The following is a 26,746-nucleotide window of genomic DNA, read 5'->3' on the forward strand; positions in this document are numbered from 1 at the left end:
CCCCCTGCAGTGGAAGCATGGAGTCTTCACTGCTGGACGTCACAAAAGTCCCAGAACATTCTGTTCTTAGCAAGGTCTATTCTCAGGAGAAATCATTTAACCAGAGCCTAACCTACTGGAGTTTTATCAGAGCATATCTGACTGGAGGGAAGGAAATACCCAACTCCAGCCCACTCCAGCTATCTTGTCTACCAAGGGTTGGGGAGGGAGGGGATTGCAAAGTACAGTTCACAGCCCAGAGACACAGGCTTACTAAAAAACTGAGACCTAGTTATGGACTACAGAACATTTCCTCTCCCCCCACTTTTAACAACCACATTTCTAAAGGCCTATCTACAGCAGTACCTTTTGCCCAGTACACCATGCCTGACTATCAAGAAAAAATTACAAGACATACTAAAAGGCAAAAACCAAAGCTGAAGAGACACAGCAAGCAAAGAAACGAGAGTCAGATATAGCAGGATGATGGAATTATCAGACTGGTGATTTAAAACAATTGCAATTAATATCCTAAGAACTCCAATGAATAAAATACACAGCCTGGGAAAACAGATGAGCAATGAAAGCAGAGAGATGGAAATTCTAAGAAAGAACCAAAAAGAAATCAAAAGAGACCAGAACCAAAAAGAGATAAAAAATACATAACAGAAATGAAGAGTGCCTATCATGGGGCCTATTAGTGAACTGGATACATCTGAGGAAAGAATCTCTAAGCTTGAGGATATCTCAATAGATAGAAACCTCCAAGACTAGAAAGCAAACAAAAAAAACGACTGGAAAAAACAGAAAAGAATATACAACCAAAAAAGGGACAATTACAAAAGGTGTAATCTATGTGTAATGGGAATACTAGAAGAAGAGAGAAAGGAACAGAAGAAATACTTTAAACAATAATGACTAGATTCCACATGCAGGACACAATTAAGAGTCTGCACGCTGCAACAAGGAGCCCACATGCTGCAACTAACACCTGGCACAACCAAATAAATAAATACATAAATAAAACAGCAGAAATAAAGACCACCTCAAACAAAAATTGAAATTTGTTGCTAATAGATCTGTCTTGTAAGTAATGTTAAAGAAGTTCTTTAGAGAGAAGGTAAATGATATAGATCAAGAAACTAGGGGACTTCCTTAGTGGCGCAGTGGTTAAGAATCCGCCTGCCAATGCAGGGGACATGGGTTTGATCTCTGGTCCAGGAAGATCCCACATGCCACAGAGCAACTAATCCCGTGAGCCACAACTACTGAAGCCCGCACACCTCCAGCCCATGCTCGGCAACGGAGAAGCCACTGCAACGAGAAGCCCACATACTGTAACGAAGAGCGGCCCCCACTCGCACAACTAGTGAAGGTCCACACGCAGCAATGAAGACCCAACGCAGCCAAAAATAAATAAACAAATTAATTAATTAAAAAAAAAGAAACTTGGATCCACACAAAGGAAAAACATCAGATAAGGTATAAGAAGAATAAAATAAAAGCTTTTATTTATATTTATTAGTACAGTTTATTTTAACATCTTTATTGGAGTATAATTGTTTTACAATGGTATGTTAGTTTCTGCTTTATACCAAAGTGAATCAGCTATACATATACATATATGCCTGTATCTCTTCCCTCTTGCATCTCCCTCCCTTCCACCCTCCCTATCCCACCCCTCTAGGTGGTCACAAAGCACGGAGCTGATCTCCCTGTGCTATGTGGCTGCTTCGCACTAGCTATCTATTTTACATTTGGTAGTGTATATATGTCCATGCCACTCTCTCACTTTGTCCCAGCTTACCCTTCCCCCTCCCCGTTTCCTCAAGTCCATTCTCTAGTAGGTCTGCATCTTTACTGCCATCCTGGCCCTAGGTTCTTCATGACCATTATTTATTTATTTCTTAAAGATTCTATATGTGTTAGCATATGGTCTTTGTTTTTCTCTTTCGGACTTACTTCACTCTGTAAGACAGACTCTAGGTCCATCCACCTCACTACAAATAACGCAATTTCGTTTCTTTTTATGACTAATATTCCACTGCATATATGTGCCACATCATCTTTATCCATTCATCTGTCGATGGACACTTAGGCTGGTTCCATGTCCTGACTATTGTAAACAGAGCTGCAATGAACACTGTGGTACATGACTCTTTTTGAATTATGGTTTGCTCAGGGTATATGTCCAGTAGTGGGATTGCTGGGTCATACGGTAATTCTATTTTTAGTTTTTTAAGGAACCTCCATACTGTTCTCCATAGTGGCTGTATCAATTTACATTCCCACCAACACTGCAAGAGGGTGCCTTTTTCTCCACACCCTCTCCAGCATTTACTGTTTGTAGACTTTTTGATGATGGCCATTCTGACTGGTGTGAGGCGATACCTCAATGTAGTTTTGATTTGCATTTCTCTGATGATTAGTGATGTTGAGCATTCTTTCATGTGTTTGTTGGCAATGTGTATATCTTCTCTGGAGAAATGTCTATTTCAGTCTTCTGCCCATTTTTTTGATTGGGTTGTTTGTTTTTGTGATGTTGAGTTGCACGAGCTGCTTGTAAATTTTGGAGATTAATCCCTTGTCAGTTGCTTCATTTGCAAATATTTTCTCCCATTCTGAGGGTTGTCTTTTTGTCTTGCTTATAGTTTTCTTTGCTGTGCAAAAACTTTGAAGTTTCATTAGGTCCCATTTGTTTATTTTTGTTTTTATTTCCATTTCTCTAAGAGGTGGGTCAAGAAGGATCTTGCTGTGATTTATGTCATAGGGTGTTCTGCCTATATTTTCCTCTAAGAGTTTGATAGTGTCTGGCCTTACCTTTAGGTCTTTAATCCAGTTTGAGTTTATTTTTGTGTATGGTGTTAGGGAGTGTTCTAATTTCATTCTTTCACATGTAGCTGTCCAGTTTTCCCAGCACCACTTATTAAAGAGGCTGTCTTTTCTCCATTGTATATTCTTGCCTCCTTTATCAAAGATAAGGTGACCATATGTGCATGGGTTTATCTCTGGGCTTTCTATCCTCTTCCATTGATCTATATTTCTGTTTTGGTGCCAGTACCATACTGTCTCGATTACTGTAGCTTTGTAGTATAGTCTGAAGTCAGGGAGCCTGATTCCTCCAGCTCCATTTTTCTTTCTCAAGATTGCTTTGGCAATTCAGGATCTTTTGTGTTTCCATACAAATTGTGAATTTTTTTGTCCTAGTTCTGTGAATAATGCCAGTGGTAGTCTGAGAGGGACTGCATTGAATCTGTAGATTAATTTGGGTAGTACAGTCATTTTCACAATGTTGATTCTTCCAATTCAAGATCATGGTATACCTCTCCACCTACTGGTATCATCTTTAATTTCTTTCATCAGTGTCTTATAGTTTTCTGCATACAGGTCTTTTGTCTCCTTTGGTAGGTTTATTCCTAGGTATTTCATTCTTTTTGTTGCAGTGGTAAATGGGAGTGTTTCCTTAATTTCACTTTCAGATTTTTCATCATTAGTGTATAGGAATGCAAGAGATTTCTGTGCATTAATTTTGTATCCTGCTACTTTACCAAATGCACTGATTAGCTCTAGTAGTTTTCTGGTAGCATCTTTAGGATTGTCTATGTATAGTATCATGTCATCTGCAAACGGTGACTGCTTTACTTCTTTTCTGATTTGCATTGCTTTTATTTCTTTTTCTCCTCTGCCTGCTGTGGCTAAAACTTCCAAAACAATGTTGAATAACTGTGGTGAGAGTGGGCAACCTTGTCTTGTTCCTTATCTTAGTGGAAATGGTTTCAGTTTTTCACCACTGAGGACGATGTTGGCTATGGGTTTATTGTATATGGCATTTATTATGCTGAGGTAAGTTCCCTCTATGCCTACTCTCTGGAGGGTTTTTATCATAAATGGGTGTTGAATTTTGTCGGAAGCTTTTTCTGCATCTATTGAGATGATCATATGGTTTTTATTCTTCAATTTGTTAATATGGTGTATCACATTGATTGATTTGAGTATACTGAAGAATTCTTGCATTCTTGGGATAAACCCCACTTGATCATGGTGTAGGGTCCTTTTAATGTGCTGTTGGATTCTCTTTGCTAGTATCGTTGAGGATTTTTGCATCTATGTTCATCAGTGATATTGGCCTGTAGTTTTCTTTCTTTGTGACATCTTTGTCTGGTTTTGCTATCAGGGTGATGGTGGCCTCGTAGAATGAGTTTGGGAGTGTTCCTCCCTCTGCTATATTTTGGAAGAGTTTGAGAAGGATAGGTGTAAGCTCTTCTCTAAATGTTTGATAGAATTCGCCTGTGAAGCCATCTGGTCCCGGGCTTTGGTTTGTTGGAAGATTTTTAATCACAGTTTCAATTTCAGTGCTTGTGATTGGTCTGTTTATATTTTCTATTTCTTCCTGATTCAGTCTTGGAAGGTTGTGCTTTTCTAAGAATTTGTCCATTTCTTCTAGGTTGTCCATTTTATTGGCATATAGTTGCTTGTAGTAATCTCTCATGATCCTTTGTATTTCTGCAGTGTCAGTTTTTACTTCTCCATTTTCATTTCTAATTCTATTGATTTGAGTCTTCTCCCTTTTTTTCTTGCTGAGTCTGGCTAATGGTTTATCAATTTTGTTTATCTTCTCAAAGAACCAGCGTTTAGTTTTATTGATCTTTGCTATTGTTTCCTTCATTTCTTTTTCATTTATTTCTGATCTGATATTTATGATTTCTTTCCTTCTGCTAACTTTGGGGTTTTTTTGTTCTTCTTTCTCTAATTGCTTTAGGTGTAAGGATAGGTTGTTTATTTGAGATGTTTCTTGTTTTTTAAGGTAGGATTGTATTGCTGTAAACTTCCCTCTTAGGACTGCTTTTGTTGCATCCCATAGGTTTTGGGTTGTTGTGTCTCCATTGTCATTTGTTTATAGGTATTTTTTGATTTCCTCTTTGATCTCTTCAGTGATCTCTTGGTTATTACGTAGTGTATTATTTAGCCTCCGTGTATCTGTATTGTTTGTATTGTTTACAGATTTTTTTCCTGTAATTGATATCCAGTCTCATAGCATTGTGACCGGAAAAGATACTTGATACGATTTCAATTTTCTTAAATTTACCAAGGCTTGATTTGTGACCCAAGATATGATCTATCTTGGAGAATGTTCCACGAGCACTTGAGAAGAAAGTATATTCTGTTGTTTTTGGATTGAATGTCCTATAAATATTAATTAAGTCCATCTTGTTTAATGTATCATTTAAAGCTTGTGTTTCCTTATTTACTTTCATTTTGGATGATCTGTCCATTGGTGAAAGTGGGCTGTTAGAGTCCCCTACTACTGACTGTGTTACTGTCGATTTCCCCTTTTATGGCCATAAGCCTTATGTATTGAGGTGCTCCTATGTTGGGTGCATAAATGTTTACAATTGTTGTATCTTCTTCATGGATTGATCCCTTGATCATTATGTAGTGTCCTTCTTTGTCTCCTGTAATAGTCTTTGTTTTAAAGTCTATTTTGTCTGATATGAGAAGTGCTCCTCCAGCTTTCTTTTTTTTTTGCGGTTCACGGGCCTCTCACTGTTGTGGCCTCTCCCATTGCGGAGCACAGGCTACAGACGCGCAGGCTTACAGGCCATGGCTCACGGGCCTAGCAGCTCCGCGGCCTGTGGGATCTTCCCGGACCGGGCCACGAACCTCTGTCCCCTGCACTGGCAGGCGGACTCTCAACCACTGCGTCACCAGGGAAGCCCCTCCAGCTTTGATTTCCATTTGCATGGAATATCTTTTTCCATCTCCTCACTTTCAGTCTGCATGTTTCCCTAGGTCTGAAGTGGGTCTCTTGTAGACAGCATATATACGGGTCTTGTTTTTGTATCCATTCAGCCAGTCTGTGTCTTTTGGCTGGAGCATTTAATCCATTTACATTTAAGCTAATTATCAATATGTATGTTCCTATTACCATTTTCTTAATTGTTTTGGGTTTGTTATTGTAGGTCTTTTCCTTCTCTTGTGTTTCCTACCTAGAGAAGTTCCTTTAGTATTTGCTGTAAAGTTGGTTTGGTGGTGCTGAATTCTTAGCTTTGGTTGTCTGTAAAGGTTTTCATTTCTCCGTCAAATCTAAATGAGATCCTTGCTGGGTAGAATAATCTTGGTTGTAAGTTTTTTTCCCTTTCATCACTTTAAATATGTTCTGCCACTCCCTTCTAGCTTGCAGAGTTTCTGCTGAAAGATCAGCTGTTAACCTTATGGGGATTCCCTTGTATGTTATTTGTTGTTTTTCCCTTGCTGCTTTTAATATTTTTTTCTTTGTGTTTAATTTTTGATAGTTTGACTAATATGTGTCTTGGCGTGTTTCTCCTTGGATTTATCCTGTATGGGACTCTGTGCTTCCTGGACTTGATTAACTATTTCCTTTCCCATATTAAGGAAGTTTTCAACTATAATCTCTTCAAATATTTTCTCAGTCCCTTTCTTCTCTTCTTTTTCTGGGACCCCTATAATTCAAATGTTGGTGCATTTAATGTTGTCCCAGAGGTGTCTGAGACTGTCCTCAGTTCTTTTCATTCTTTTTTCCTTATTCTGCTCTGCAGTAGTTATTTCCACTATTTTATCTTCCAGGTCACTTATCCGTTCTTCTGCCTCAGTTATTCTGCTACTGATGCCTTCTAGAGAATTTTTAATTTAATTTATTGCGCTGTTCATCATTGTTTGTTTGCTCTTTAGTTCTTCTAGGTCCTAGTTAAACGTTTCTTGTATTTTCTCCATTGTATTTCCAAGATTTTGGATCATCTTTACTATCATTATTCTGAATTCTTTTTGAGGTAGACTATTTCCTCTTCATTTGTTAGGTCTGGTGGGTTTTTATCTTGCTCCTTCATCTGCTGTGTGTTTCTCCATCTTCTCATTTTGCTTAACTTACTGTGTTTGGGGTCTCCTTTTCGCAGGCTTCAGGTTCCTAGTTCCCGTTGTTTTTGGAGTCTGCCCCCAGTGGCTAAGGTTGGTTCAGTGGGTTGTGTAGGCTTCCTGGTGGAAGGGACTAGTGCCTGTGTTCTGGTGGATGAGGCTGGATCTTGTCTTTCTGGTGGGCAGGTCTGTGTCTGGTGGTGTGTTTTGGGGTGTCTGTAACCTTATTATGATTTTAGGGAACCTCTCTGCTAATGGGTGGGGCTGTGTTCCTGTCTTGCTGGTTGTTTGGCATAAGGTATCCAGCACTGTAGCTTGCTGGTCGCTGAGTGGAGCTGGGTCTTGGCGTTGAGATGGAGATCTCTGGGAGATTTTCGCCGGCTGACATCATGTGGAGCTGGGAGGTCTCTGGTGGGCCAATGTCCTGAACTTGGCTCTCCTGCCTCAGAGGCACAGCCCTGACACCTGGCCGGAGCACCAAGACCCTGTCATCCACACGGCTCAGAATAAAAGGGAGAAAAAAAAGACAGAATAAAATAAAATAAAATAGTTATTAAAATAAAAAATAATTAAAAATTTAAAAATAAGAAAAATGAAAGAAAGAGGAGAGCAACCAAACCAAAAAACAAATTCACCAATGATAACAAGCAGTAAAAAGTATAAAACAAACAAACAAAAAAACTGGACAGACAGAACCGTACGACAAATGGTAAAAGCAAAGCTATACAGACAAAATCACATACAGAAGCATACACATACATACTCACAAAAAGAGAAAAAGGGAAAAAAAAATATATCATTGCTCCCAAAGTCCACTGCCTCAATTTGGGATGATTCGTTGTCTATTCAGGTATTCCACAGATGCAGGGTATATCAAATTGATTGTGGAGATTTAATCCGCTGCTCCTGAGGCTGCTGGGAGAGATTTCCCTTTCTCTTCTTTGTTCGCACAGCTCCTGGGGTTCCGCTTTCGATTTGGCCCCGTCTCTGTGTGTAGGTCACCTGAGGGCATCTGTTCCCGCTCAGAGAGGATGGGGTTAAAGGAGCAGCTGATTTGGGGGCTCTGGCTCACTCAGGCTGGGGGGAGAGAGGGGTATGGAGTACGGGGCGAGCCTGTGGCAGCAGAGGCCAGCCTGACGTTGCAACAGCCTGAGGCACCAGGTGTTCTCCTGGGGAAGTTGTCCCTGGATCATGGGACCCTGGCAGCAGCAGGCTGCAACAGCCTCCCGGGAGGGGAGGTGTGGATAGTGACCTGTGCTTGCACGCAGGCTTCTTGGTGGCTGCAGCGGCAGCTTTACTGTCTCATGCCCGTCTCTGGGGTCCGCGCTGATAGCCACAGCTCGCCCCCGTCTCGAGCTCGTTTAAGTGGCGCTCCTAATCCCCTCTCGTCGCGCACCAGGAAACAAAGAGGCAAGAAAGTCTCTTGCCTCTTCGACAGCTCCAGACCTTTTCCCAGACTCCCTTCTGGCTAGCTGTGGCGCACCAGCCCCCTTCAGGCTGTGTTCACGCAGCCAATCCCAGTCCTCTCCCTGGGATCCGACCTCTGAAGCCGGAGCCTCAGCTCACAGCCCCCACCCGTCCTGGCGGGTGAGCAGACAAGCCTCTCGGGCTGGTGAGAGCTGGCCGGCACTGATCCTCTGTGCGGGAATGTTTCTGCTTTGCCCTCCGCACCCGTTGCTGTGCTCTCCTCCGTGGCTCTGAAGCTTCCTGCGTCCGCCACCCACAGTCTCTGCCTGCGAAGGGGATTCCTAGTGTGTGGAAACCTTTCCTCCTTCACAGCTCCCTCACACTGGTGCAGGTCCCATCCCTATTCTTTTGTCTCTGTTTTTTCCTTTTCCTTTTACTCTACCCAGGTACGTGGGGAGTTTCTTGCCTTTTGGGAGGTCTGAGGTCGTCTGCCAGTGTTCAGTAGGTGTTCTCTAGGGGTTGTTCCACATGTAGATGTATTTCTGATGTATTTGTGGGGAGGAAGGTGATCTCCCATCTTACTCTTCTGTCATCTTGAAGCTCCCCTCTCGCATTTCTTTCAGATTTTTTTTTAAAATGTGGGCCATTTTTAAAGTCTTTATTGAATTTGTTACAATATTGCTTCTGTTTTATGTCTTGGTTTTTTAGCCAGGAGGCATGTGGGATCTTAGCTCCCCAACCAGGGATTGAACCCGCACCCCTTGCATTGGAAGGTGAAGTCTTAACCACCGGACCACCAGGGAAGTCCTTATTTTTAATTGATCTGAGAGATAACAGTTTGTTCAAAATAATAATGGCAACAATGTATCCGATTATGTATGCTTATGTATGATTATGTATGTGCGCACGCACACACACACACGCTTATGTATAAGTGAAATGAATGAAAGAAGTGATGCAAGGGATGGAAGAGAAGAATTAGGTTATTTTATTATAATGTACCTGGACTACCCATGAAGCCAGTATATTGTTACTTGAAGGTGGATTTTGATTAGCTTTAAATGTATGTGCCAAATGCTAGGGAAACCATTAATAAAAAGTAAAAAATGAAGTATACCTGATATGCTAAGAAAGGAGAGAATGGAATCATATAACATGCTCAGTGAAAACCACAAAAGGCAGAAAAAGAGTAAAAAAAAAAAAATAGAACAAAGAACAACAGAAAACAAATAGAAAACAGTAATAAATATGGTAGCTATAAATTCAACTATCAATCATCATTTTAAACGTCAATGGTCTTAATACACCAATTAAAAGATGGAGATTGTCAGAGTGAATAAAGAACAAGACACAACTATATGTTGTCTATAAGAAACCCACTTTATAAAGACACGTTATCAATGAAAAGTAAATGGACTGACATAGATATACCAAATTAACACTCTTCAAAAGAAAGCAGGAATAGCTATATTCATTTCAGACAGAGCAGACTTGAGAGTAAGGGAAGTTATCAGGGGAAAAAAGGTGCATTACATAATGACAAAGGGGTCATTTCTCCAAGAAGGCATAATGATCCTTAGCATGAATGTGTCTAACAACAGAGTGTAAAAATATGTAAGGCAAAAAACTGACAAAACTGCAAGGAGAAATAAATGAACTACTATTGTATTTGGAGTAGTAAACACCCCTCTATCAGGAATGGACAGATCCAGCAGGCAGAAAAATCAGTAAGGACATAGCTGAACTCACCCCCATCAATCAGTTGGATGTAACAGACATCTACAGACTACTTCATTCAACAACAGCAAAATACACATTCTTCTCAAACACACATGAAATATTCACCAAGATAGACCTCATTCTGGGCCAAAAAACACACCTTAACAGATTTAAAAGAATAGAAATCATGTAGTGTTTGCTCTCAGACCAAAATGAAACTAGAAATCCATAACGGAAGGATAATTGGAGAATCTCAAAATATTTGGAGATTAAACAACACACTTATACATAACACATGGGTCAAGGAAGAAATCACACAAAAAAATTTACAATATTTTAAACTAATGAAAATACAACTTATCCAAATGTGTGGGATGCAGTAAAAGCAGTACTTTTCTCTCTTCTTGGAGAGAAATTTATAGCATTAAATGCATGTATTAGAAAAGAAGATCTAAAATCAATCATCTAAGTCTCCACTTTGGTAAACTAGAAAAAAAGAGCAAATTAAATCCTAAGTCAGTAGAAGAAAAGAAATAATAAAAATTAGAGCAGAAATCAATGAAATTGAAATCAGGAAATCAATAGAGAATATCAACAAAATCAAAATCTGGTTCTTTGAAAAGAACAATAAAATCAATAAGCCAGAAAGTAAACAGGATACTTAAGAAAAAAGAGGGACAAAAATTACTAGTACCAGAAATGAAAGTGGGGACATCACTATAAACCCCACAGACACTAAAAGGATAATCAAGGAATAATATGAACAAGTCTGCGCCCACAAATTTGATAACCTACATGAAATGGACCAATTCCTTGAAAGACACAATCTGCCAAAACTCACACAAGAAAAAACAGACAATCTGAAGAGGGCTGTATCTATTAAAGAAATTGAATCAGGTCCAAAACAGGAAGTTCCAGATCCAGATGGGTTCCCTGGTGAAATCTACCAGACATTTAGGAATAAATTATACCAATTCTCTACAATTTCTTTCAGAATATAGGAGCAGAGGGAATACTTCCTAACTCATTCTATGAGGCCAGGATTACTCTAATACCAAAACTACACACAGACATTACAAGAAAAAAAAGAAAAACCTATAGCCCAATAGCTTTCATGAGCATAGATGCAAAATCCTTAACAAAATATCAGTAAATTGAATCCAACAATTCATAAAAAGAATTATATACCATAACCAAGTGTAATTTATCCCAGGTATGCTGGTTCAACATTTGAAAATCAATCAACATAAATCATCACATTAACAGGTAAAGAAAAAACATACTAAACACATCAACAGAAGCAGAAAAAGCATCTGACAAAATCCAACACTCGTTCATGATAGAAACTCTCAGCAAAGTAGGAACAGAGGGGAATTTCCTCAAATGGACAAAGAATATCTGCAGTAAATCTATAGGTAACATCATACTTGATAAGAAACTAGAAGCTTTCCTGGTAAGTTCAGGAACGAAGCACAGATGTCCTCCCTCACCATTCCTTTTCAACATCATAACTGAAGTCTTAGCTAAATATATATACACTTTTTTGTTCACAGATGATATGACTGTCTATGCAGAAAATCTGAAAGAATACACCAAAACACTCCTGGAACTAATAAGCGATTACAGCAAGGTTGCAGGACACAAGCTTAATATACAGAAGTCAATTGCTTTCCTATATTCCAGCCATGAACAAGTGGTATTTGAAATTAAAACATAATACCATTTACATTAGCAGTCCTGAAAACGAAGTACTTGGGTATAAAACTAATAAAATATGTACAACGTCTATATGAGGAAAACTACAAAACCCTGATAAATCAAAGAACTATAAATGTGGAGAGATTCTATATTCATGGATAGGAAGACTTAATATTGTCAAGATGTCAGTTCTTCCCAACTTGATCTATAGATTCAATACGATTCCAATAAAAATCCCAGCAAGTTATTTTGTGGATACTGACAAACCGATTCTAAAGTTTATATGGATAGGCAAAAGATTCAGAATAGCCAACACAATATTGAAGGAGAAGGACAAAGTTGAAGGTGTGACTCTACACATCCATGGGATCAGTAAAAGATCAGTGGTCACCAGGGTTTGGGCCACTGAGGGGGAATGAATAGGTGGGATTCAGGGGATTTTTAGGGCAGTGAAACTACTCTGTATGATACTATAATACTGTAATGGTGGATACAGGTCATTATAAATTTGTTCAAATGCATATAGTGTACAGCACCAAGAGTGAACCCTAATATAAACTACAGACTTAGGATGATAATGATGTGTCAATATTGGCTCATCAATTCTAACAAATGGCCTACTCTGGTGGGGAATGCTGATAATGGGGGAGGTTATGGATGTGGGGCAGAGAGTATATAGGAAATCTTTGTACTTCTGCTCAATACTGCAATGAACCTAAATTGCCTCTAAAAAATAGCCTATTAAAAAGAGTTGACAGTTGGGACTTCCCTGGCGGTCCAGTGGTTAAGACTCCATGCTTCCACTGCAGGGTTTGATCCCTGGTCAGGGAACTAAGATCCTGCATGCCACGTGGTGTGGCCAAAAAAAAAAAAAGTCATTGAGAACACAGCCCATAAGCTGTGATGTTTGCACCAGTATATGTTCATTTTTTTAGGAAACAGAGAAAGAAGAAAAAGAAATGAGATAACCAATTTTTTTTTTCTAAAGGCCTACCATTCCAGTGGCTGAAGTCAATAGAGTAGCCAGCTTCTTTGTATTTAAATTAGCTTGAACCTTTAAAAGTTCCAGAGTTAAAAAAGGCTTTCAAAGTCTTTTTATGAAGTTAGAATAACACTGATACTAAAATTTGGCAAGGGCAACAGAAAAAAGAAAACTACACGTCAATCTCACTTATGACTACCAGTGCAGATACAAAATGCTGGCAAACAGAATCTTCCAGTACATTAAGACAATAATAATACCATGAAGAAGGGACACTTATTTTAGGAATACAGAGAATTTAATATTAGGAAAAGTATTATTATAATTCACTATTTGAAAGGATCAGAAGAGAAAAGTCATATTTTCACTGTTGTCACTGAAAGCTAATCTAAAGAAATTCAGTATCCATCTTAACAAAACGTTTTATTATGGAAATCTTTAAGCAAAAAACTAAAGTAGGAAAGAATAATGAATCTCCACCACCCTGCTCCAATAATTATCGACATTCTGCCAGTCTTGTTTCATGTATTCCCCCAACTTAAATTTCCCTGATTTTTGCAGAAATGTGTTACTTGAATGAGGATCCAAACAAGATCTACACAGCTGTCCCTGGGTATCTGCAGGGAACTGGTTCCAAGACCTCCCACAGATACCGAAATCTGAGATGCTCAAGTCCCTCATATAAAATGGTGTAGTACTATATTGCATTTGGTTGGCATATATCTTAAGTCTCTTTTAATCTGTAATAATTCTTCTTCCTTTCCCCCATCCCCCTCATGCCATTCATATGTTGAAGAAACCAGGTCATCTGCCTTCTAGAATTTCTCATATTATGAACTGCACTAATTACTTTCTGTTAGTGTTATGTTCCTGTATTCCCCCCAGTTTTTGTAAACTGGTAGTGAGATCTAGAAAAGGGTTCTAAACCTTAGCACTTGACATTGGGCTAGATAATTCTTTATTGTGGGGGCTGCTCTGGGCATTGTAGGATGTTTTTAGCAGCATCACTGGCTACTAGCACCTTCTCTCCCTGTTGCGACAACCAATAATGTCTCCAGACACTGCCAAATGTCTCACCTGGTGAGAACTACTGATGTAGAGGTTTCATTAGATTCAGGGTTAGTTTTTTTCACTTCTATTTTTTTTTTGCAAATATACTTCATGGGTACAGCTGTGTTCCCTACCACATTTTAGGAGGTACTTGGATCAGGCTGACAACAGTTAAACCCAGTTAACACTCAATAAAATTTCTCACCAAAATACAGTAGGTGAATAATTCTACAAATTATCTATCTATCTTCAAAAATATATCTCTTTCAACCCCAAAACTAGTATAAAGTTTAATGAGGAAACACCAGAATCATTCCCATTAAGCCCAAGAACAAAATAAGGATGGTCACTATCCCCACTATTACTTAAGTGTTGTGGAGCTACTAGTCAGTACAATTAGGTAATAAAAGAAGAGGGACAAATATCATAAAGGAAAGGTTGAGAAAATTATTTGCAGATAATACAATTATATACCTGGCAATCCAACAGGAATTAAAAACTTTTACAAGTAATAAGATAATTCAATAAGCATGTAAAGCTAACATCCTGTATAGATCAACAGCTTTCCCAAGTAACAATACTGAAAGCTAGGAAAGGAAGAAAAAGATCCAAGTTATAAGAGCAATGGAAAAAAAAAAAAATACATAGGAATAAGCCTAGCAATAAGTATGTGTGTATGTGTGTGCTTGTGTGTATGTAGGCAGTCCTTGCTGTGTATGGTTCTGATATGCATGGATTTTGGTTACTATGGCTTAGTTAAATGAGTCTCCTAACAACACTGTTCAAATTTCATAGTACATTAACTGTGAGTAACTGTAGAGTACAAACTTCACTGGAACTCTTTGGTCCACTATGAAAACAAAGGTGCTTTATGATCAGTGACTAATTATGTCGTTTCTTTCAAAGTCTGTCAGTGATTAGTCACTCACTTCTATTAATTCACTCACAGACAGCAAAGTATGTAGTTACGTTGCCTCCTTGTATCCCAGTGATAAACCCATGTAACATTTTACAAAAATGGATAATCCAAAAGAGAGAACTGGCCAACAAAATGGAAGTACATAGAGCAAGAAACAGAAAAGTGGTAACACTGGAAGTAAAATTAGACTCAAATGTAAATGGAGTTAGAGAACAAATAGCTGACCACAGGAATGCTGACACTGCCACCACTGAAGAAACTCGGGATATGCAGCCAGAGGATCTCCATGAAGATGAACTTAACGACATAAATAAGGAAAGTTATTCCCCAGGGAGGTTATGCCAGTGAAAAATTTCATATTACAGAAACTCTCGGAGATGTTTCATGATATTTAAAGAGCAAAGGATAAAATGTCTTTGAAAGTTGATCCATACTTAGAAAGGAGTATGACAACTGGCCAATGCACAGAAAAGCTGCTCACCCCATGCTGTAAGGCCTACAATGAGAAGGCAAGCACCGCGCAAACTACTCTTGAGAAGTTTCTTACAAGAAATAAAACACTTTAATTCTCAATGTTTCTAAGTTTTAAGTTACAGTGTACTAGGTTAATATTACTTTTAGTATTTTTAATTTCCCTATATAACTGACAGAAAAGAGTTTTTAATGTTTTAAGAAAAATGTTTAAAGGTAATCGAACAATTGTAATTTTCACCATTAATTAAGATGGCTTTGCATGGTTCCAGCTTGCACGGTCATTTTTAAAGTCCCATGCTATTGCACAAACCGAGGACTATCTGTGTACTTAATACACACATATATGTGTGTGTGGATATACACACAGGCAAAACAGGAAATGTACACAATAATATACATGGAAAAAACTTTAAAGGGACAGAATAGATGACCTGAAAAAATGGAAAAGCCCATACCTTGTTTGTATAAAGTTGTTAATTCTTTCTAAATTAATCTAGAAGCTTAACATGATCCCAATACAAACAGCAACAGAATTATTTTAAGAGGAAACTATGACAAGCTGATTCTAAAGTTCATCTGTGCACATATGTATTACCCAATCAAAACCTCAAACAAGAAACTGAACTACCCACAAAATCCACGTACTTAACTTCATTTCCTTATCAGCATTTGTCCCACAGAATTTGTAATACTTTACATTTATGACTGAAAAAATGATTTTTGGTGAAACATGTAAGAGTGGTATAAGGTGTATATGCAATTTAAAAAAATGATAAACACTGGGTTCATAATACTTGCTTAAGGGAGAACATTACCTCTGAAGAGCTCTTTGTGGGTTCCTTCAACATCTCATACCTGTTCCTCCTCAAAAGAGGCATCACTTCTCTGAATTTTGTATTATATGATTTGTTTACTTTTTCTTAGTTTTACCTATATGTATCCCTAACATATTGTTTATTCACATATTTTTGAGCACATAAATAGAATCACACTTTATGTATTCTTGTGTGACTTCTTTGTCTTGGCTCAATGTTTCTGAGATTCATTCATGTTAATAGGTATAGCTCATTTACCTCACAGGCTACCTGCTTTACTTTGATTTTTACCTCTGCAGTTTCTCAGTTTCCCTGATAGATGAACTATACATATAAACACTGTTTTAAATATTTACCTAGCATTTTAGTTATTGTCATTGGGAGAGCTGTTCACTTTATCTACTTTGGTATATTGTCTAAAACGGGAGCCCCTGCTTTTGGATGTTTAGATAAAATTGCTAAGCCAATTTCTGTCCTAACTCACCTGGTCAGCAAATGCGGTCTTTATTTAAACATTTCCCTGATTATATAATCTATATCCCTTATACAAAAAATATACAGGCAAGTTAAGTACAGATTCTAAAGAATCACTTGCATAATTTCCCAGTCTTTTTAAGGTACATACATAGATCTGAAGCAAAAGTGGAAAATACTACAGATTTTTAATCCTATTTTTGACAATGTTCCATAGTACTTTCTCAAGTTAAAAGTTATAAATTTTCAATGGGGTTTAATGTTCCACTCTATGAAAGTGTCATCACTTAATCGTTCTACTATTAGTACAGAGAATGTTTTTGATCTTTTAAACATTATAAACAATCTTGTAACAATTATGTTCTATATCTATTGCTGATTATTCTGTAGGATAAAGTCCATCCCCCCCAACCCCCATAATCTTTAAGAATAATAAAGAAAAAATGAACATTCATAGTTAAGATATAGAATATTACCAGTATACCTTTGAAACTCCCTGTGTGCCCCATATTGATTGCCCCTCTTACTTTCCGAGAGGTAAGAAGGTTCCTGAACTGTGGGACATTGCCATTTTTAAGGCTTTTGACCTGTCAGCATTTACTACATTAGGGAGACACCAGGTATGATGAAATAAGCACATTTAAATTAATAATGGAGGGAATTCCCTGGTGGTCCAGTGGTTAGGACTCTGCGCTTTCCACTGCAGGGGGCACGGGTTCAATCCTGGTTGGGGAACTAAGATCCCACAAGCTGTGTGGCATGGCCAAAAATAAAAATTAAAATAAATAAATAATGGATATTTATAGAAGTAGTGAATCACATATTCCAGAAGTAAACACTCAAATTATTTTTAGAATAGTGTGTGGAGGACAAGTACACCTTAAAGTTTGAGAAAAGCTAAAATTTACAGTGAAATATTATGCATGGTCAGAAATGCTCTTTTCTAACAATTCAATGTAATCTATGAGCTAACCTAGAATCTACCACTTTCATTAGCTTTCCTAAGTAAACAATGCATATAGATGAAGCTTTTTACTTTCCAAGTTTCTCTCTCTCATTTTGTTGGACAAAGACTTATTTCTGTAAAATTTGCTGTTAATCAATATCCCTTAATATGAAGTCCTTAAAATTTTTTTTTTAAGGAGAGGAAAGGAGAGATAAAGCAAGAGCAGTGTGCTGAACAACTAAGTCCTAATTCTATGAGTACCTACCTTAGCCTGGTACAAAGGTTATTCTGAAGGGACACTTATAATGGTGAATATTAAAAGATCTAAGTATGAAAAAAAAAAGTAGGAACAATCTGATAAGGGTAAGCATTTACTAAAATGATTTTTAACTGATTAGAGAAGGGATACTATAAGAGAACCTCAACTTCGAAGTTATGTAAAGGTGGCTTAAAATATATTTTTTCTCCCTTAGAATATATTTCCGTTGGCTAAAATATTATTTTCACATTTTCATTCCTTCTCCACTTTTCCTATACAATTCCATGGAGCAAACCAAATTCTCTTCGTTAAAAAAAAATTAGAACCACTATTATACTACTATCTTGTTCTATTCACTTCGCTGCACTCATTTTCTGAAATTATAGTTTACTTTTTTATTATCTATATTCTTTTATGAAGGTGTAATTTCCATGACCACGTGTTTTGTTGAGTCAGAAAAAGAACAGAAAGTCAATGTAGAAACCTGTGATATTGTGATTTATAATAATATGTATTTAGTCTTAGTCCCAGTTCTTGGCACAGGGCTCCTATAACCCTTGGAATCACCTAAGTAATGAGAGCAGTGAAGTCTTTCGTTATGTTAATGAGGTGACTTTTGGAAAGCTCCTAGGTAAACTAAGGATTGGGGCTGACTGCCAGAGGAACCAACCATGTGATTAGAGGGTAGGAACTTTCAGTCCAGAGGAGAGACTGGAGATTAAGTTCAGCCATCAAGGCCAATGATTTAATCAATGGTGCTTATGTAATGAAGTCTCCATAAAAACCTAAAGGATGGTTCAGAGAGCTTCCGGGTTGGTGAACACATGGAAGGGCTGGCAGAGTGGCATGTCCAGAGAGGGCATGGAAGTTCCACCTCTCCACAGAGTTTGCCCTCTGTATGTCTTCATCCAGCTGTACATCTGTATCCTTTATAATATCCTCTCCAGCAAATTAATCAAACCTGAGGAGGGAGTCACGAGAACCTCATTTACAGTTGATTTAAAACCTGATTTACAGTCAGCCAGTCAGAAGCACAGGTAACAACATAGACTTGTGATTGGCATCTGAAGTAACGGCAGTCTTGTGGGACTGGGCCCTTAACTGGTGGGATCTGATACTATCTCCAGGTAGAAAAGTGTCAGAATTGAATTAAATTTGCAGAACACTCAGCTAATATCTGCTGAGAATTGAGTTGCTTGGTGGTGTGGAAAACATCTGACATTGGAAAACCCAAGGTTTCTCAATCTGGCTAAAAAACGGACTGAATTTTTCTACAGGCTTTCTCCCATCGATAAAGGGTCAGTTACTTTAGTCCCAGAACCCCACAGAGATAAGGATGTGGTTAAACTACCCTATTTCCTTTGCCTGGGGCCTTACTTGGACATTACTCCAGGTCTGATTCAATTAGGAACTGTCTTGAGAGGTTAGGCAGAGGAAAGCAGAATGCGGATGTCCTGCAATATTCGAGGTGTGACTTGAACATACATGAAAAGACTGCAGGAGAAATTTTGCAATAGGGTTTGTCTTACCACATTCAATTAGTTTTCTATGCTTTTAAAGGAATAAATAACTAAGGCCCAGAGAAGTAGCCATTTCAAATTTTGTGATGAACCCAAGAATTCTTTATGCCACTGAGAAAAACAAACTCCTTTAGTTCATTCCTTCCAAACAAAACATATATTTTCCCTCCAAATTAAACTATCAGCTAAACTGTTTTCCTTAAAACAAACTGAAGTTTTTCAAAGACTTGAGATTTTCCCCAAGCCAACACAATTGACTAACGATTCAACATGCCTTCAGATTAAAAGAGATTTAAGAAGTCTGCAAGTATGGTGGAAGTGATGGTATGTGGCTTCCAAGGGTAGTTCATAAAAGGTAATACAGCTTTTGTCTACTTCTTACCTAAGCATTCACTTTTGGAACTAGCACATCTGGAAAGTCCACGTGGAGAAATCATGTACGTGTTCCAGCTGAGGCCCCAGCTGACAGCCAGCATCAACCCCCAGACTGGTGAGGGAGCCTTCAGATGCCTGCAACCTCAGCCGTCTCAGTCACCTCCAGCCTTCAAGCCTTCCCTCCCGAGCCCCAGACCTCACAGAGCAGACACAAGCCACCCCTATAGTGCCCTTTCTGAATTCCTGACCCACAGAATCCCTGAGCAAAATAAAAGAGCTGTTGTTCCACACCACTAAGTTGGAGGTGGTTTGGTATGCAGCAGCAGTACGGCTCACGAAGAGTTCTCTCTGGCCAAGCAGGTACACGCAGAACGGCATAGCTGACAGGAGCAAGGGTTCAAGCCCTGGCTCTGCCACTTCTGAGACCATGGAAAATTGTTCAGTCCTTCCAGGCTCTGTTTCCATATCTACAACACTGGGGTAGTAATATTCCTAAGTACTGGGCTGTCATGAGGATTAAGTGAGCTGACACATATTGAGTACTTAGCACATTGCCTGGTCCATGAAAAATGTTCTAAAAAAAAGTTAGCTATTATTATTACTGTTTGTAATATGTTTATATTTACATAAAGACCAGACTTTTTACAATGACTGACCACACACAGGAGGCAACCCTGTCATTCCAAATGTCATTTCCATTGCTTAAAACCTTTCTGGATTTTTTTTTTCTTTTGATGTGGACCATTTTTTAAAGTCTTTACTGAATCTGTTACAATATTGCTTCTGTTTTATGCTTTGGTTTTTTGGCTGCGAGGCACGTGGGATCTTAGTTCCCCGACCAGGGCTCGAACCCACAACCCCTGCACTGGAAGGCAGAGTCTTAACCACTGGACCACCAGGGAAGTCCCTGGATTTTTTTTTAAGATTTTTTCTTTTACTTTTTGTGTCATATTAGAAAATCAGGGTCATTAACACATAAGCACACAGGTTTTTTGACCCAGTTGATGTGAATCCCTGAAAATCAGGGTCATTATTTTATAAGCACACATTTTTACCCCTCCCTTCATCGTCTACCTTACTCACAAGGCTATTCAGAAAAATCAGCATCAACTTCAGAGTATAAAGACATGGAAGCCCTAACTACAAAGAAAAAGATTAATAAATTCGATTACATTAAAACTAGAAATCTGTGTTCTTCAAAAGACACCACTCAGAGTAGAAAGGCAAGCCACAGTTTAGAAGATATGTGCCATATACATAATAGACAAAAAAACTTGTATTCAGAACACATAAAGAACTGCTGCAAATCAGTCAGTAAAAGGCAGACCACCCAATAAAGAAATGTGCAATTAACAAATGAAAAGATGCTCAACGTCATACATCATCAGGAAATGCAAATGAGAACCACAACAACATACACACCTACCAGAATGATCAAAATTCAAGACTGATAATACAAAGTGTTGATGAGGGTATGAACTGGTACAACCACTGTAAACTGGTATAACCATTTTGGATAACTGTTGACAATATCCACCAAACCTGAACATAGCACACCCTCACTACCCACATATTACACTCCTAGGTATAAACCAATGGAAAAGGAACCATTTCATATATGCACCAAAACATATGTAAAGGAGTATTCAAAATGGTATTACTCACAATGGGGGAACATCTGGCAATAATCCAAATATCCATCAGTAGTACAATAAAAAAATAAATTGTGGTATAATCTTACAATGGAATACTATACAGTAATAAAAAGGAATGCATTAATTCTACACTGATTACACACAATGATGTTGAGTGAAAGAAGCTAGAAATAGGGACTTGCTTGGTAGAGCAGTGGTTAAGAATCCGCCTGCCAATGCGGGGGACACGGGTTCAATCCCTGGTCTGGGAAGATCCCACATGTCACAGAGCAACTAAGCCCATGCGCTACAACTACTGAGCCCACATGCAGCAACTACTGAAGCCCGCGAGCCACAACTACTGAGCACACGTGCCACAACTACTGAAGCCCACTCGCCTAGAACCCGTGCTCCGCCAAAAGAGAAGCCACCGCAATGAGTAGCCCCTGCTCACCGCAACTAGAGAGAGCCTGCACGCATCAATGAAGACCCAATGTAGCCAAAAATAAAGTAAATTCATAAAAAAAAAGAAGGTAGACATAAAAGAATATGTACTGTATGGTTTCATTTATATTAAGTTCACAAACAGGCAAAACTAATTTATGATGTTAGAAGTCAAGATGGTGATCACCTGGTGGGGAATAGGGGGAAGTTAGCGAGTGGAAGGGCCAAGAAGAGGGTGCTGCTGAGGAGTTGGCAATGGTTTATTTCCTGGTCTGAGGAGTTACAAGGATGGGTTTACTTTGTGACCATTCATCAAGCTGTATGCTTTTAATTTATGCATCAAACTGTATGTTTTTAACTTACGCAATTTTCATGATATATACTGCTGTAAGTTATAAAGTGTATTTCAAAATTTTAAAGAGACAGAGACTTATCAATCAAATGCAATGTTTAGACCTCCTAATATAAACAAAATAACTCTAAAAGGATACTTTTGAAACATTTAAGGAAATATTGGGTATTTTGGGGCTGGGTATTAAAATAGGATTTGTATTAAAAAATCAACATACATATCTGGGTAGCTCTTCTACTTAAGGAAGAATATTACTACATATTTATTTTCAAAATATGATAAACTTATACAACCAGAGCCATTTTATAGATTAAAAAAACTGAGGTATACACATAATTACCAGTCATTTACTGAGTACCTACTATGTGCCAGGGAGTGTACTGAGTACTTCAGTCCAAAGACCATGTACTTCCCTCTGCCATGTTGTCCCTCCTACCCTCCGCCTTGCCATGTAGTTTTGGAACCTAAGTACCAATACAATTATGTTTCTAAGGGAAAATGGGTTCAATGCCACATAGTCAGGAGGAAACTTGGGAACCTGAGGAAGACGTTTTGTTGTCCCATCTCCATCTCTAGCCAGTCATTCACAAAGGTGGTATTGGGGGAAGGAAAGCAGGGGGAACTCTAGTACTGCAATATTAAACTAAACTGAAGACAATCCAATACCTGAAAATTCTGAATGGACCTTTTAGTAACTTTTGGGGTCAGTGTTATAAATATCAAGTATAACAATAACTGGTATGTGGTTTACTCAGAATGTTCCTTAATAAAGCACTGAAAAACAAAGTCTGCTGCATTTGGTAGGACTGGGATGGGATGATGCTTTTTTCATCTTTCCCTGTCCTAACATGGGAATGAAAAACAGCTCTCTTCCTTCTGCAATGAGGACAGGGTTTCTGAGATGACCTCATGACTTGATGAGCAGAAGAAAGGAACCAGGCCCTTCAATGCTCCAAGTAACATGATCGGTGCTTAATACATATAATCTCATTCAATCCTCCCCAAAATTTATGAGCTGAGCAATATTCTCACCAGGTTCATATGGGAAAGGAGGGTTAGCTTAGAATAACATCCCCAGGGTCACCCGGTTGGGCAGAGGTGGTGTATGGTCCAGGCTGAGACTAGAGCACGAGTGCTCCCCAAGACAGAGTCGCCTCCAAGGCAGTTAACACAGCATGGGGACCTCAGCTGTGACAGTATTTCTGCCTGGGTACAGCATCTCTCTTGTTAAAACAAACAAACAAACAAAAAACTAATAAGCTTCCTGTCCACGAACAGAATTACTCTGTTTCCCAAATGATGAGAGGTCAACGTTTTTTTGTGTGTATGGTTAGACAATGAATCAGTGAGAAGGGCTAAGGATAAAAACTGGGCCCAATAACTATTAGACAGCTACCATTTATGGGGTGCTTATGATGTGCCAGGATCTTACATATGGTATTTAATTTAGTCCTTACAACAGTCCTGTAAAGCAGGTGTCTTAATTATCCTCATTTTAGAAATGACAAGGCCAAGCATAGAGAAGTGAGATAGTTTGCCCAAGGGGACAAATGCCATAAGTCAGAGAGCTCAGATTCAGTCCCAGGACTATGTGCTCCCAGAGCCAGGGCTCTGATACATGAAGCTATACTGCCCAGATCACACGAATGGGCTCAGTGAAGGACCAGCATGCCAACATAAAAGCAAAGGCAAGAGAAAAGAATAGTTATCAATACTGCAGAAACAGGCACATAACAGGCACATTAAACACACACAATCAACCTGTTCTGCCCTCATGCAAAGACTACATGTGGTGTAGCGATGCACTCTCACTCTATAAGAAATTTATCACTGCTACTTGTGAGCACGTTTCTTTACAAAAAGTAGGGAATGAGAAATGCACAGGGTAGGCACCCTGAGAAAACAAGTCTCAACTCTGACCATAAGTGTACTAGGCAGCAGAACTGAGTGAAGCACAAATGAAATAAGCCAGAAAAACTACTGTGATTAAATTAGATATCAAGAAGGCTGTGCTTCCTAGCTAAGCTTAAGGCAAACAGTATGTGACAATGAAGAGAAAGTCCCAGAAACATACTGGAATAGAACATGTTAATCCATAATGCTCTGTAGACGGCAAATCCCACGAAGACAAAGAAGGATAAGTATTTAAAGTATTTAAAGAAGGTTAAAAGAAGAGTCACAAGATTCGAAAGTTGGAAAATAAGTCTTACGTGAAAGGTAATAATTACATGGAGGGGTTGGTATGACAACATTTTTTCTAAGGCACTCAGGCCAAACCCAGTGAGACAGTGTGAACAAATCTGGAAAATAACATACTGAGACTTCTCTGATGTAACAGGAAGAAGATTCTCACAGGATGTTGCCCATTGGAAGGAAGTCCCTAGGACAACTTGCAACCAATCCTATGAGTGTGAGTATTTTAAGAACATGAGAAAACATAATCCCTAAAATAGCAAAAGCTATCAAAATGAGTCTTTTAGCTTAAGACTAATCTATTCAGGTGGATGTGAAACTCTCTTCTACAGAACCAGAATCAATCATTAACCTCCTTCATAAATCTATCATAATTGTATATTTGAGAGTTTACTTGTTCATTGCCTAAAGCTTCAAGATGGCAGGGATGATACCTTTTTTTTCCTTTTTGTCCTCTGTGAAATCTGGGCCACCATCAGGATGGGATGATACCTTTTTATTGTGACAACAGTCTAAGAGTCTAACACAGCCCCTGGAACATAATATTTGCTCAATAAATATTTCTCAGTGAATTTCAATGAACAGTCTAGTTCTAGACCCAAAGAATGTTATCTTATTCTTGCCTGGATTACATGGTATGTCATTAAATTTAAGAACAGACACCTGAAATATAAAGACAAGGCTTTCTCCTCATATCAGATGAACTAGTGTCCTCCATTTCCATCACACTCTCCTAAATATTTCCTAGTGTAAATGATACATGTTAAATACTACCTAGCATGCTTCATCTACAATGTATGGCATTGAGCTATTGTTAATAATGGTTAATGGCCTTAATAATAGGGGAAAAATCTTTCTTAGCAATCCCAGTTTTAAAAATATTTGAAATAAAAATAGAGACAATGACACAACATCAAACAGCTTCCATGGAGCTACAAAACTTTTTGCAAAGAGATACACTGCCTGCAAAGTGATTATAAATAAGTCTGCTGGTTAGCGAATTAAGTGTGTATTAAATATTTAAAACCGTATACATATATATATAGAGAGAGCCACACTATGGGATCAAACAATGGCATTTTAAGGCATAGTCTGTCAGGTTTTCATTTACATATTAATACAGTAACTTTCCCACAGTGACCTGTGTCATACCTATAAAACCTGGGGAGAGTGTTAAAACACGAATCAAGTTTTGTTAAGGGGTTAAAAGAGCTCATGCCACTGCCTAGCACTCACTATTGGTTATGGTGACTGGCTTAACTCTGAGTGGAAGCTTGATGTTCCCTCACAGCTGCAAGTAGAACAAATTGCTCTGTGACAGCTGGACAAACTATGCAAAATATCTGCATCTTTACTATACTTAAACAACAAGCAGTTTATTCTCAAGGGGCAAAGTTTATTTAAGAAGTAATTATTTCTATTTATCAGCCTATCTTGATCAACTGAGAATGCCTATATTTTCTGAATACGTATTAGAATTGGCTTTTGTAAAAAATCAAGTGACAAAATTAAATTAAATGACCTTACTCTACACGATAGATTTATTTTCAAAAACAGAATCTTTCATAGGGAATTTTATTACTTTTAAGTTTTAAGAATCTTTTGCTGGAATATTGAGTACTTAACTGCCAAATTATTGAAATGTACTCTAAGCAGTGAAAACTGCTATGAGTTTATACCCACATGAAACTGACGGATATAGACATCTTCTTATATTGCAACTAGACAAAATCTAGTCAAAAATAAGCCTAGGGCTTCCCTGGTGGCGCAGTGGTTGAGAGTCCGCCTGCCGATGCAAGGGACACGGGTTCATGCCCCGGTCCGGGAAGATCCCACAGGCCGTGGAGCGGCGGGGCCCGTGAGCCATGGCTGCTGAGCCTGCGCATCTGGAGCCTGTGCTCCGCAACGAGAGGCCGCAACAGTGAGAGGCCCGCGTACCGCAAAAAAAAAAAAACAAAAAAAGCCTATCATCCTAAGACTCAAGCTTAAAATTCATATTCTTTAACAAAGTAAGCAATACTCATGAAACCAGGAAGTGAAAGTTTCTTCGTGCTTAACCTATGTTTAAACAACTGCTATGAATTTTTAATTACTTCTACTTTTTTCTTTACTATAGAGTATTGTAACACAAGTATTAAAACTCTAGGATCATCACACTTACCTATAAGGCTTATCAGAATTATGGATTCGTCTGTGGTTTCTGACACCAACGTACGTTGTACTTGTATAATCGCATACATCACATCTATACTGTTTCTGGACCGACGACTTATTCCCTGGACAAAGTATTTCACAGTTTTAGTGACGTGCTTTGATTAGATTAAAATGACAGCATTTACATTCCATTGTAAATGAGTATGTATACCACACAGTACTAACATTTCAATGAAGGCTTTCTCACTGTTTAATAAAGTTAACAAGTTTGAATGTAGCTTTACAGGTTCTCCTACATCTGCACTATCAGTGGATATAAAGTGAATATCATCTGATCTGTAAACATAGATACATTGGGTTAGCTTCTACATAACCTTGTACAAAATTCTAAAATATAATGAACCTGATGCCAGCTGCCCTGCTGATTGTGTAACAGGTGAATTAACCAGAGATACACTGTTAATTTGAAAGGTGTTAGTCTA

At 38.4% G+C, this 26,746-nt stretch overlaps 1 protein-coding gene across 5 annotated transcripts in view; it reads right to left on the reverse strand.

Moving 5' to 3' along the window:
- Positions 1–26,746, reverse strand: part of ZNF507 (zinc finger protein 507) — a 47,635-nt gene that overhangs the window by 6,195 nt on the left and 14,694 nt on the right. For 3 of the 5 annotated variants that reach the window (XM_067720002.1, XM_067720003.1, XM_067720001.1), the window contains exon 5: positions 26,272–26,386. In XM_067720002.1, the coding sequence (XP_067576103.1) occupies positions 26,272–26,386 (115 nt within the window). Of the gene's footprint in view, positions 1–1,482; positions 7,350–24,544; positions 24,643–26,271; positions 26,387–26,746 lie in introns of those variants that run through there. The other 2 variants (XM_067720004.1, XR_010939201.1) reach the window with 2 other exon arrangements.

This window comes from Pseudorca crassidens, chromosome 20 (genome assembly GCF_039906515.1).
Source record: "Pseudorca crassidens isolate mPseCra1 chromosome 20, mPseCra1.hap1, whole genome shotgun sequence".
Lineage (NCBI taxonomy): Eukaryota > Metazoa > Chordata > Mammalia > Artiodactyla > Delphinidae > Pseudorca > Pseudorca crassidens.